This window comes from Micrasema longulum, unplaced genomic scaffold, assembly GCF_059751315.1.
Source record: "Micrasema longulum isolate JH-2025_06_02 unplaced genomic scaffold, ASM5975131v1 h1tg000951l, whole genome shotgun sequence".
In the NCBI taxonomy this organism is placed as follows: domain Eukaryota; kingdom Metazoa; phylum Arthropoda; class Insecta; order Trichoptera; family Brachycentridae; genus Micrasema; species Micrasema longulum.
This window is the reverse complement of record NW_028278142.1, coordinates 68453-83411: the sequence shown is the minus strand read 5'-3', so window position 1 is coordinate 83411 and position 14959 is coordinate 68453. Positions and strand designations below refer to the sequence as shown.

Below are 14959 nucleotides of genomic sequence, written 5' to 3'. Positions count from 1 at the left end.
GCAACATTACGCGGCGGCATCACGAATGCGCGCGGCGAAAGTGAGGCATAGTGGAGGAATTAATGGACACAGTCCGATGTATTCAAATATGATTCTACGCTCCTTCTGGACTATTCTTAATTCAATGCTCCCAGGTATTTCAAACTCTCGATGATTTGGTTTGACAGAGGCAGGAGATTTTGAGCATCAAGGCGCAATATTTTCGTTCGAATTAGAAAAATTGAGCAGTGAAGGGTTAATGCCACGACGTAGTCCTATAGTTGCAAAATAATAAAGCCTGCTTTCGCTATTAGGTAAACATTTTTAAATTACCTTAAGTGGCTTGAAATGAGTTTCTAGAGAAGCAGCAAAAACTGATTAAGTAGATTAACACGACATGGTGTCTTCATTTAACTCGCGTTTAATTAAAAGTTCGATGTTTATAAGTCTGCTTAGAATCCTCTTTATCTTCCAGATCAGTCTCTTTTAGCTAGGCGGGCTGAAATATCGTAAAGCGTCGAAACTCCTGAAAATATTCGGAAAATTATTTCAGAGCCGGCGAAAGAGTTCGTTTCACGCGGAACGATAAGCCTAATAAGTCTTTATACGCTTCGAATTTTATCAGTTAAAGTGGAACTTTAATTAACACCGAGATTAGTATCAAGTGTTGGAGTTTTCACACTTATTTCACTACAATAATATTGCTGCGCAACCAAACGAAAAACAAAGTACTCACACGAAAATGGTCAGATTCAGTTTTTTTTTATATCAAAAGAACCAAAATAAAATAAAATAAATCACAACACAATGCTGGTCGTTCTTACAACCTTTACGCTTCTTTCCAAAAATAACAGATCAGTATAATTCTTTTGATTTTTTAGTATAAAAGATCACTTTAGAGAATATTTGTATTCGTTATATCTTTAATCTTCGCAAATTTGACCACATAACCGAGTATCGCACGCAACTACCCTGGCTCAGTATCAGGCATAGAAGAAACATTCACATTCTATCACTTCTTCACAATATTTTTAATAATCCTACTTCGCCTGTTTATCTGAGAGAGCTCATCCAGCCTCTTTCACAACACGGACTATCTCTTCGTTCTAGTAACGAGAGAACCCTTTTAATACCCTGCCATAGCTCTAATTTTCTAGCCTCCTCTTTCACAGTAGTAGCCGCTCGATTGTGGAATAATCTACCCACTTATGTTCTTTATTTACATTTAAGTCAAGATTAAAATGTCACTATCTAAATATTTCAATTATACCTTTATCCTTTTTCTTTCCTTCCCATCCCCTCTCTTCTCTTCATAGTATAGAGTTATTTTTTTATATTTTTATTTTGTTAATCTTAGTTTTTATTTTTTGTATAAACTTGTAAGATTCAATATGTCCATGTATTTATAATTGTCTCAAACCGAACGGTTTGGGTAGGTAGGAAGAAATTGCCTTAAGGCAATATGCCCGCCCGTGTATGTATATATATTGTATATGTATATAAAGTGTCCAATAAATAAATAATTAATGGATTTTTTAAATAGTTATTTAAAAACAATAATATTGTTGTGGAAACGAGCGAAAAACAAACTAATGAAAACTCTCACGAAAATGGTCAGATTCAGTTTTTTTTTATACTAAAAGAACCGAAATAAAATCGAAAATTCACAACATTTTGCTAATCGTTCTGACAATCATTACCCACCTTTCCAAAAATACCAGATTTGTTTTAATCTTTAGATTTTTCATTATAAAGGATTACTTAATGGAATTTTTTAAGAGGCCACAGGGCGCAAGCTGTACTTTTGTCCTTCTTCTTGGAAAAGGGAATGATAGTGATGATTGTAAAGGTGTTTAAAAATATTTGCATGTTAGTGTAGTTAGTGTTGAATGGAGCTTTGTTAATTGACCTCCCTTCATAAAGCTCCCATGCATATTTTGAAGTTTTTCCTGTATTTCTAAACACTAACCCTTGTTTTTTTCCTTCAGCAGATGGCCTTTCTGCAGAACCGCTCAATCTCTTTGGTGGATATGTACATTGACAACTCGGAACCATCAGAGAACGTGGGGCAGATCCACTTCTCCTTGGAGTATGACTTCCAAAACACCACCCTCATCCTCCGAATCTTGCAGGTAAGCAACAGCCATTTTATTAGAGTGAGTTGTTCATTTTTTGTAACATCTTTCCATATTATTCTCTATACTGACCTGCTGACAAGCCTCTTAATTTGTAGGCTACTGAAATGGCTCGAAATTAGACAGCAGTGATACAATCACATCCCCTCACTTGCTCACTTCTGTTCAATGTATTCCATAGTCCTAACCCTCCTGTATACCTCCGTAAACTTCCAACACTCAATATATCATGGTTTGACTCTTTTGGTCGGCTTTGTGGTGTATTAGTCCTCGCGTTTGTTTACCACGCAAGAGCATGGATGATATGAAATATTTATTTTAGAAAGTGTTTTTACACAAAAATATTTCATAGCCTCTGGACTGGCACCTGAAACATAATACTAATCATCTTACTTTCATGTAACAAAAAAAAACTAGATACGCTGCGATTTGTATACTAATGCAGTGCCCTATGCAACATTAGGTGCGGAAATGAAATGATCCTGATGATTAACTCTTCTTTATAATTTTCAAAGCACTCTTTTAATTCTCATCCACAGTTCCTATTTTTCACCTTACTCATATAGTATCCATGGGCCTCGACTGTGGAATCATCTCCAATCCACTATCAAAGATGTTCATCTCTACATAAATCACGCCTAAAGAAACATCTACGTTCTTTTCTTTAATCTTTTCTCTCTTCTCTTTCTTCTCTCTCTTCTCTCTCTTCTCTCTCTTCTCTCTCTTCTTCTTCTCTCTCTTCTCTCTCCTCTCTCTTATCTCTCTTCTCTCTCTTCTCTCTCTTCTCTCTCTTCTCTCTCTTCTCTCTCTTCTCTCTCTTCTCTTCCTTCTTTCTTCCTTCTCTACTCTTTATTTTCTCTTTTCTTTCTCTTCTCTCTCTTTTCTCTCTTCTCTCTATTCTCTCTCTTCTCTCTCTTCTCTCTCTTCTCTCTCTTCTCTCTCTTCTCTCTCTTCTTTCTCTTCTCTCTCTTCTCTTTCTTTTCTCTCTATTTCCTTTCTCCATTGAATACTATAATTGGTTTAAATTAAAATGTTAACAAATATTGCTAATTTTATTTTTGAAACTATTCAGTTTCAATATTTCATTTTCTCTTGAATCCGTTTTAAAACCTTAACAATTTAAATAAAACTTTTATTTCATTAGTTGGTTGAAGAAAATTGTCATATGACAATAAGCTCGCCAATGTATGAATATTTATTTTTTGCAGATAATTAAATAATTTTAAAAATGCATTTTAGCTTTGCGGGAAATTCCTTATAAAATTAAATATATTTTGTTTTTGCCCCACGTTAGGCACCATAAGTGACGCCTAGTAAAAAGTATGCCATTAATTAATTTTGAACAAATTGTTGACGTAAAAAAATAGACGATGCGTTTAGAATTTCACTGTACATTGCCAATCATCCCTTTCGGGGAGGGTTACCTTTGTTCTTTTTCCTTCAATCTGTCAGCGCTTAAAATCTTCTTGGATTATCACTGGACTACGCAGTTTTTATCAAGTCATGGTAAATTTTATGACAAATTGTTTGTTTTCAATACCGTTGATTCCGCTTCGTGCTGCTGCGGCTATCCTAATTTTCTTTTTTAAAAGTCTTTTGAACACATCCTGTGGTCTTTTCCTTTTTCCTCTCTATATGATTACCGAATGGAGCTTCTTTCTACTTTTTGTGGCCCTGTTATAGGTCCTGTCGGATATACAGATTTGGTGGTTTCCAAGAATTTCAAAGCTTAAAAAAGGTCTGTAATCATTTCGGCATAATGTTCAATCAGTTTAATCCCAGTCAGTTAAGAATTCACTTCCCTTTTTTCTCTTCTCTTCTTTGTACTTCTGGATTACCTCCTTCCAACATAAATATACTAAGGCTACCAGATTACAGACAGTTTTTCTCGTTCGGCAATGAGCAACTTTTCCATGTTTGCATGTGGGCACCGCCAAGGAGACTTATGTCCTCAGATGTGGTGTGCGGCAGTGGCAAACGGTGATTTTATTTACAGGTAAGCTATAAAAAAATATCATTTATTGGTACCTACATAGTATTGTGTAAGTTATTTGTACGATAAATTGCCATTGATTTCTGTGGTTTTGTGTGATACAACAACTCTCATCTATAAAATCAACTCAAACGACGTAATTTCGTGATACATTATATTGTCTAGATATGTTATCCATTAATTTAACACATTACTTATATAAAAATTCATAATTCAGTCAGTGTTGGGTATTCTCATAACGATTAAAATGTCAACTGGCCGATTTGTTCTAGAAATGAATAATGCCAAAAACGGCCGCGTCGAGCACCACGTGTGTTGCGAGTCATATGTCAAAAGTATCATCTCAAAGAAAAATAGTCCTTAAGAAATAATGTTTGAAGTACTGTTTTCCAAATCAAAAATCTTCAAATAATTTGTGTAATCTGTAAGTTTAATCTAGGAGAAAAGATATTCAAAATATATTACACTTTTTTGTATGAAAAAACAAGCTGGAATAATCGGCTAGTTTCTTGCCTCACCGCAGGCGCTGGACGCGATTAATTAATATTAATATTAATATAAGGTTAAAAACACAAACGGAAAAAACGATTTAAAATAAATAGTAATTATTTATTTGTTTTTCTGTAAATAAAGTTACAGTAAAAGATTATTATGCTTGGTCAAATATAATGATAAGCTGCGCATAATCGCTTCTATACACGATTTGCCCCTGGTGTGCGGTATATGGTGTGCAAGTTGTACATCGCCAATTTAAAACCATCTTCGAATCTTGCAGAAAAGTTATTACTTTCTATTTCCCGACTGTCAGCAATTTGACATCCGCGTTAAATCAGGAATTTTCTTGTTTTCATTATTTGTTGTTTACGTACGGAAAATGTATGGTTCACCTTCTACACTATCCTTAAGACAAAAGTAGGTCAGATGACAGTAGGTTCTATAGTTTAAATCTAAATAAAACGAAATCCAAAAATAAATTACTCGTTTAAAGATTTATTCATACGTACGTGAGAGGGATTTCCCTAATCCAATATTTAAATTCAAACAGGTGTAATTTAAAGGAAAATAATTTTGATTACGTAAAACGGAAAGGTTTTATAAAATTGAAATCGTGTACATATTTGTACTCTTAATGAAGTATTAGAGCGAAAAAATAAGGAGTATGGGATGGATTTAAAGTAAGGAATTTTATTTAAACAGGTAAAAATATATTCACAGCGTGTTTTCGTAAATACGATGAGTGAATCAACGTTTTATGAACAAATATGAAAACGACATTTCAAAAACATTTCTTCAATAGATAGATGAAGTATGAAAACCCAGAAAGCCCGTTGGGTTAAAGCGAGATACATTTTTATTTATTTATAAATTTATTACAAATATCATTATGAGCACTGCTATGGTACGCCAATCTCAGTGTACCTCTTTTTCTTGTAACATGAAGGTAAGGTAATTAGTGTTAGGTACGCTAGTCCAGAAAATGTGAAATGCTCTAGTGTAAAAACACCTTTATTATATATTTTATGTCAACCATGTCAGGAATCGAACCCGAGAATGGAAATCCAAATGGAAATTTCTTCAAACCAACCAATAAATTAATAATCAAATAAATAAAACAACTTTGTTTTTAACTTCTAGTTTTTTTGTTTTTTTTTCCACCGACCGGTTTCAAAGCAAACAAGCTTCTTCGTCAAGGTTTACGTAACTAATGAATTGATTCCTTTTTTATTTTTATCATGTTCACTAAATACTACACGTGAACCCAATAAATCAAGTCGTTTCTTCCTTACACGGGTGGTAATTTGATATCACGGTAATTTGATATTCGAAGTTAGACAGGAGAGGACTAAAAGAAATATTGTTTATTTGGTTATTAATTATTGTTTTCTTATTATGAATCGCTTTTTTAATTTCTAAGATTTCTAAGTTGTCTAATTTTAATATTTTATTTTCAACATGAAGTACTTTTAATGCAGTGTCTTTATTGGAGTTATGATTATTTTCTATCAGATGATTTGCGAATTCAGAAAAATTATCATTATTTAAGCACCTTAAGTGTTCTTTTACTCTAAAATTAAAGTTTCTTTTAATTTTTCCAATGTAGATTGAATCGCAATCATTGCAATATAATTGGTATATCCCATATTTATTATATTTATAGACTTCGTCTTTGAGATTTTTTAACAATGTTCCAATATTATTAGTTGTGTAGAAAGCCGGTTTAATGTTTGATGGTAGGGAATTTGAAATATGTTTTGAAAAAATGTCATTCAAAAAAAGAATTCGCCTCCATTGGGCGCCATTTTTGTGAAAATCACCTCAAGGTAGTTTACCAACAGCAAAAAAATACGGATTAAAGTCACTAAATGTCAATAAAATGCACTTTTTTGGACAGCTGCTAAACCACGTGAAAACACGGGACCGGGACACAACGCGTGGTAATATAATCACGTGTTTACACGACTCCGATGTACAAAGTGTTAATATAGACCAACATTTTGTTCAAATTTGGTAATGTCACCAGTATTGGACACCACAATTTCAAATCATCCCCTTAGTAAAACAAAAACGTATCTTGATTTTGCCCAATTTGAGAAAACTGATAAAAACCGCGCGACACCATACAAAAATGAGAATACAATTAATACCTTTCAAAGCTTTTACTTTTAAAGCTTCAAATAAAGTTTCATCGAGATACGTGTCTTTGTGACTAAATATAACCTGATATTTCGAGAAAAGTTGTTTATACTTAACTCAAAATTAATACATTGAATCGGGTTGTAATCCCGTGGCTAGTGTTGCGAACTCACGGATCATAGGTTCAAGGTTCAAATCCCACTCTACCCCAACTTGATTTCCATTTTCTAATAGTGAGTTATTTACAACTCGTTGAAAATGGCCACCAAAATTGAAATATTTGGGTGGATTATAAAAACGCTAATATTTATTTCTCCTCTAAAAAGTTATAGTTAAAGTTTTTGTGTTACTAAGGGAACGAAATGAAGCTTAGTACAATATATTTCAAATATGCGAAAGTAGGTAGTAAATGTCAAATTAAATCGAAAAAGTGACATGACAGTTCAACGCACGTCAGTTATCTCTGACAGCTTTCAAATAAAGAACCACAAATTCTTTAACCTAAAACACAACTCGAACTTACCAGTATAATAAAATTGAAATTCGATATTGCAAAATATTTATTTACTTATGCTTGAGCACCTAAATTCATCTTTATAGCTATGCATTTAAGATTAATTAAAAATGCACCTTCCTTGGCAACTTTAAAGAAATGCAATTATTTTTAATTAAATTATTGAGTCTTTTTTACGAAATCAAAAATCTTTTTTGCAAAAATTGAAAAAATTCCAATTGCCTATGTAAAAACTAAAATATGTCATATGCAACTACTATGGAAACAAAAAATAGAGATGACATAAATAGACCAATGACAATCTAATAAAATATTAAAGTTAGTTTTTATGCAGGGTGTTCTTTATACCCTGTCACATCCGAAACCACGATAATAATGTTTGGATAATTTATATAGCGCCATTTTTGTGAAAATCACCTCAAGGGCGCTGTACAATAAATAAATATCCCAACACGTCTTGCAGCTACAGAGCGCATGGACGGTTAGGATTCTAGTTCCTCGTCTCCAATTATGATATATTACAATTACGATATATATGAGCTAGATAACAGAACGTCTTGCAGCTACAGAGCGCATGGACAATAAGAAATCTAGCCCCTATTTACATTTTAATTTTTAAATTTTTTATTTGACAATGAAGTTTAGAGTGATATTTTAAAAACGAAATAAAAAGCAAACTTATAAAATTAGAATTTAGATAACAACAAGTCTTGCAGCTACTGAGCGCATGGACGGTTAAAATTCTAGACCCCATTTACTAAATTTAGATATTTAAAAGTCGATAACATTTACATAATATGATAGCTAACATCACAAAAAGTCTTGCAGCTTCAAAACGCATCAACAAATGGAATTTCAACAACATAAGAATGATTTTAAAAAGTTTAAATTAAAAAATAATTTTAAGAAACGTAATAATAATACATTGAGCAAAGAACTAGTAAGTATGGCAATTAAGTGAACATGTAACAGCACAAAAAGTAAAATATAAAAAAAAGTAAACAAAGATAGCATTCCTTAACTTATTATTAAGGTTAACAAGACAATAGACGATACCCAAACTCAAACTCGTCCCTATTTCATTTTCGTATGCAGTAAACAGGATCTTTTGTCTTTTTCCTAGTAAATAACTGTAAAAACACTTGGTTCACATTTGGCTGTTCCCTGGGAGATGATAGTAGAAACGCATCTGCGTAGTGTAGAGTGTAGGTACCAAGGAATATATCTGCATCTTTTTAATTTTGTTTGTTATTACGCATGTTTCCCGCCTATAAAATTTTTGATTATTATTATTTTACTTTGATTAAGATGTCAGATAAACTTGTGTATTACTTTTGATATTCGATTAATTTTACGTGATACAGGAAAAAAGGTATCATTTGTATTTTTAAATGAACATAGAGAGGTAGCACTACATCATACAGAAATTGTTTTATAATAAGTAGTTAAATTTCGGCACTTGATCTTCGATGATCACGTATGACCAAGAATACATATTAGCACATTAATTTATTTATTTTCCTTTTTTTAAATATGTACGTATTGAATATATTTTTATAATGTATATGTTATAATTAAAATAAATTAATTGAATTGAATTAGAATAAATTTTTAGAACAAATAAAATTTACAAAAATAAAATATTAAAAAACAAATGGTTGCTTACTTCTGCACGAGAGAAGCGAGGAGAGGGGAGAGAAGAGTATGATACACCGTCTACCACATGGCCACGGCCCCTCGCTTCTCTCCTGCAGAAATAAGCAACCATTTGTTTTTTTAAACATTTTTTTTTAAATTTCTGCGTTCTAAATATTGTTTTAAATATGCTAATGATCATCGTGGTTTCGGATGTGACAGAGTTTAAAGAACACCTTGTTTATATTTTTTAAAATTATTTATTTATTTTAACTAAAAAATAGCATACTTAATTGTATTATTGCTACCGCAAAGCTGAGGCTTGTCTACGGCTTACATTACATTTTATTTTTTTTATAAAAGGTGGATACAGAGTTTAATAAAAAATTAAGAAAATATTTATGTGCACACTTAAGATTCACTTGTTCTTTTCAACAAGTTTTTGATGATTTTTTCAAATGTATTGAAGTTTTTTCCTCTAGATTTGCACTAGGTATTAAGTTGAACAGTTTTAGTACTACACTCTCCATTGTTCTATCTCGATAGTAGTTTTTCTGTCGAGGTATTTTCAGCTGCTGTGCCGATACTTATCGGGTCAGGATCTGGTGGGTTATTTTGAATTTGAAACTGTTTCTTAGCTCACCTTAGGCGCTGGGCGCGCTTTATATTTATATTTGGATAAAAATACAAACGATAGAAATGATTTAAAATAAATAGTAATTATTTTTTTGTTTTTCTGTAAATAAAGTTACAATAAAACATTATTATGGTTAGTCAAATATAATGGTAAGCTGCTCATAATCACTTCTATACACGGTTCGCCCCTGGTATATAGAAGGATCAAACGATTAAGGTAGAGCCGTTTAGTAGTTTTTTCTAGTTATTTTATTTCCTTTGTTGTAGAAACATTTTCTCTTGTCAAGAAGGTTCTTCATCTCGGTGAAATATCAATTAAGTGCACATTTTAAAAGAAAATGCTTCTGTATTGTCATATTGAAGGTTTCCTCCAAATCACTAAGAAAGATGGGGAAATGGCGACGCCAAAGCTGGAATCCTTGCCGCGGACAACTAAAAACATCCCTCGCATACAAAGCCTCTCAGAATATGTTCATCATTCAAGCTGAAAGCTCACACTAATGAGGCGGAAGCCTTCTACTGAAACTACAACTGAAAATGTGAAAGCCACCCCTTGTGTGAGCTCGCTTGTAGCGCGCTGCATATTTAAAATTTTCATGACCTCTTGAAAATATACTCCGTGCTGAAAACAACTGCTAATTGAAACGGTACATGAAATAACAACGTCCAACATAATTACGCATTATATATTTAATATTTATTCCTTAACCGATTAACTAATAATTAACGATTAACGATTAACGATTAACTAATAAAAGACAATTAATATTTAAAGCATTAACTTTGTGGTCAAACATTTTACTAAATGTTATAAAATATTTGTATATAACCACTTACCGACTTTTCTATGTCTACCGGTTTCGAGACGTATCCATCTCTTCGTCAGGACACCAATTAAACTAACATGCAAAACCCACTATACACCTTCACCGTAGTTGTTGCACAAAAATTTAAAACCAACATGACATGCATTTTAATAAGCACATCACTGATTAGGACAAACATGCACTGATTAAATTATTTTATTTTATTTTATTTTTATTTTATTTTATTTTATTTTTATTTTATTAGGGAAATCAACAGTTCTACATACATATTTTTTTAGTAAACAAACAGATATAGTGTATAAGCTCAGAACTAATAACAGATTTCCACATAGTATACAAAGTAAGTAAAGAAAATATATGTTACATATTAAATAAATACATACAATTTATACATATAAAAATGTTATTTTCATGTACTCAATAATCAAAGATTTTTAAAATATTAATTTTAAGAACATTAAGTTACTGTAAATTATGAACATATTGTCTTGTTTGAGAATTAATGAAAAAAGTAGAGGGGATGGAGGGAGGGGATAAACTAAATAGGTTTAATAGGGTGACCATTACAGTGGAACATCGTATAAAGGACTATATTAGAAGTTTGTTTGATTAATTATCAAAGGAACATTATTTTTTTAAGCTTTCCTGAAATATTTCCATATTATCTACTTTTAACCCTTTATTATTTGTTTTTTATTAATATCCCTACAGAGATGAGGTAGATTTTTTTCAAATTCAGGATTAGTTACCTGTGTCGATATTCGCTAATAAGCGGAATGGAGAATGTTGTAAAACGTAAAGTGGCCACTTAACCCAGCCAATGACAGGTCATAAGCCCTGTAAACGCTCGAATATCCATAATCCTGAATTTGAAAAAATTCTACCTCATCTCTGTAGGGATATTAATAAAAAATATATACCTACTCCCCCTCGGGAGAAATCCAGATTTGTGTATGTATAAAAATACACATACCAAAAAATAATCTTTATTATTTGTATGAAAGATTTTAACTCTAGTATTTTTATTAAAGTCATGATTTAAATTGATTAGGTGATTTGCGAATTCAGAAAAAATATTATTGTGAAGACACCTCATATGTTCCTTAGACCAAAATCATCATAATTTCTTGATGTTCTTCCAACGTAAACTGAAGAATATAGATCTTTGCGCTGTGCGTGTTTGTAGAGATTAAAATATTTAATCGAATGTGTAAAAAATAAGTTGGGAGCATAAACGTTTTATTTATCGATCTACCAGGCTTGCATTCCAGGAGAATGCATTCCAAAAAAAATGAAAGCTTTTGTTTTTTTGTATGTAAAAAAAGTTTGTTTTTGAATGTTTACAAACAGCATTTGTTTTTTGTGAATCTCAATCAGATTATTTTCTTAAATTCTTTTTAATTTCCACACATTTATTTCTTTTTACAGAATTTTTGGTAACACTAAAATAATATTAAATGTAATAATCTTTTTAAAATCGTATTCCTTCATAAGTACACCCCTTCTGTTGGTGAGAAGACCGGAGTTTGACGTTTGCAAAAAGAATGCCATATTTGAAAAAAATATTTATTTTATGTTTTGGAATTCAACCATAAACAAGTACCTACTTATAAATAAAAAGTCTTTTTCCAAGGCAAGCCAACGTTCGGGCACGACAATGTCTGTCGGGTCAGCTAGTATTTATTAAAATCGCATTGAACATATTCAAAACTGTTATCTTAGACAATAAGATTTTTTTTTGATGTGATGTTTTCAAGTAGGACTGAGTCCTCTAATTTTCAAAAAATTCAAAATCTAGCAATTTGGCATACCATGTTGAATATGAGCTTTCTCTATGAAATTGTTGAAAACATAATCGATAGCCCAGAAATTGTTAGAAGTAGAAGTAGAACTATCACTTCATGGTTTACCTCTTCGTTCTAATTCTCAAGGCACTCTTTTAATACCCATCCACAATTCCTCTTTCTTCTCTAACGCATAAAGTGTCCATGCGGCTCAACTGTGGAATCATCTTCCATCCACCATTAAAGATGTTATTACATTATCTCTGTTTAAATCACGTCTGAAGAAACATCTCCTTTCTCTTCCTTAATCTCTCCTCCTTTCCTTTTTCCTCTTTTTTTCCTTTTTCCCATTGAGTAATAGTTTTAATTTAAGGTAATTTATAAACAAATACGTTTATTTTAATTTTTATATATCTTAAGCTTTTTAATATATTTTTTTATTGAATATATTCTGTAACTTGAATTATATAAATAAAACTTTTTTTTTATCGGTTGGTTGGAAGAAATTGCCATTTGGCAAAAAGTTCGCTAATGTACAAATAACATTATGTACAAAAAGTTAAATTAATTAATAAAATACATTTCTTCTCCCTTTTATGTACTTTTTGGTTATTTTTTGTAATATTTATTTTTTGAGTATTTAATTTTTTCTTACTTTTTAAAATCGTTCTTTTGTACCTTGAGTGGATTTAAAAGACTATGACTCCTATAATAAATAAATCAATAAAATTATATTTATACATTAGAAATAGTTAATTTTTTTATCTATTAAATCATCTATCAACTCTTTTTGTCCGTTACTGCGTTTCGAATTTCCGCCGACGTAATTTCCAAATAAAGTTTTGATTTTTAAAATTTAATTCATTTATAGTTATTAGAAATCTCATAATGAATTTCATTTATGTCTTTCAAATATCTTTATCCGCTTTGCTTCAAAAATTTAATAAAAAAAATAGTCAAATAATTACCCACCAATATTAAATTTATTTTATGGTTTCCGCTTTCCACATACAAATATTATTTTTTTAATTATTAGTCTTCGGAAGGTTTTCAGTTTGCTATTTTAATTTATGAAATTACATATTTTAATTTTGATATGCCTATTAAAAAGCAAAAACTAAATTTACAATTTAATATATGTAACTCAAGTCTATTCATCGTATTTTGTATGTTTCAAAGACGCTATTAAATTATGATTCGTTTTTTTTTTAAATTTAATTATTAGAAGTAATTATGTGGTAAAATTTGAAAATATGGACCCTGGGGCTTTTATGGCGTTTTTTTTTTGCTATTGTAATTTCAAAAATAATATTTGTAGCGAACAAATATCATTACGTATAATTATTTGTATTGAAAGCATTAACTTGGTCAAACATTTCAATAAATGTTAGTAATGTTTGTATAAAACCACTTACCGACTTTTCTATGTTTACCGATTTCGTCAGGACACTAATTACATTAACGCGAGGTTCTCTCGTTACTAGACCGAAAAGATAGCCCATGCTGTGATAGAGGTTGAAAGAACCATTTCAGATAAAAATGTGAAATGAGATTATTCATAATATTGTCAAGAAGTGATAGAATCTGAGTGTTTCTTCTATGCTTGATACTGAGCCAGTGTATAATGGCAGCCTCCGTGGTGTAGTGGTCAAGACGCTTGACTCACGCACGGGTTCCGGGTTCGATCCCCGGTGAGAACACAAAAATTAAAATGTGATTTTTCTTAAGCCTGGGTGCTCTGTGATGTAATTCACTACTGTAATTAGGCCTCCTGGCCTGTTGTGGTGCAAAAAAAATGCTAATGTAATCTAAAAAAAGTTATAACTTGTGAACCTATTGATAAATGCATAGTATAGTAAAGATCTTATTCCTAATAACATGTTGCGGTCAAACTAAATATTATTAAATATTTGTACACAACCACTAGCCGACTTTTCTATGTCTACCGGTTTTGAGACGTGCCTTTCTCTTCGTTAGGGCACAAATTTAACCAGCCTGCAAAACCCTTACTTTAGATCAGGTTATGAAAATATATGAGGGGATGAAAGGAGGGGCGTGAGTTTAATGGGTATAGTGTGACCATTACAACGGAAAATCGTATCTTCTTCTTAGTGCCTTACCGGGTCCCCCCGACTTTGGCGATCACTACAGCGAAAGCATGTGTATCTGTCTTGAGCTAATTTTACATTTCGCACCCAGGACGAATGCTTATTGATGTACTCGCCGTAGTGATTCCTGGGAAAAGATGACCAGAGTGGTTTCCCGTTGCCTTCTCTGGTGGATTTCCTGTCGGGGTTACCTTCCCTTAGCTGGTTGGTTTTGGTTCTGAGGCGCCAAAAACTCGCCTTTCATCCTTTCGTTATCTGCTGTGATCGTTATGAGTGTGACCCCATTGCCCGGGGTTCGCGACGTGGACGTTAACGAGTTGGACTAGCCAGTAGTAATAACATCGTATAACGGGCTATATTGAAAGGTGGTTTAATCACATAAAATATTTTCATAACCTAATCGGTGCATGGAAGGGTTGCTTATTGGTGTACATATTTTTTTTTTAAGAAAGACATATTAGCGTTCTTATAATTTAACAATGTTTGAGTATGTCCAAATGCTTGTAGCAAACATAGGCAGAATAGTGAATGTTACACAGTGTGTAAAGTGGCCACTTAAACCAGCCAATGACAGGTCATAAGCCCTGTAAATGCCTAGACTTCCATATTCCCTTCTCAAAAACGTTTTCCCTCTCTGTTGAAATAAATTATTACAATTTACCCAAATATTTCAATTTTGGTGGGCATTTTCAACGAGTTGTAAATAACTCACCA

The 14959-nt window shown here is 31.9% G+C and overlaps 1 protein-coding gene across 1 annotated transcript in view; it reads left to right on the top strand.

The window, feature by feature from the left end:
* Nucleotides 1–1970: 1970 nt before the first annotated feature.
* Nucleotides 1971–14959, top strand: part of Syt7 (Synaptotagmin 7) — a 76287-nt gene continuing 63298 nt past the window's right edge. The window contains exon 1 of the mRNA XM_088232129.1: nucleotides 1971–2111. Within this exon, the coding sequence (XP_088088255.1) occupies nucleotides 1971–2111 (141 nt within the window). The remainder of the gene's footprint in view (nucleotides 2112–14959) is intronic.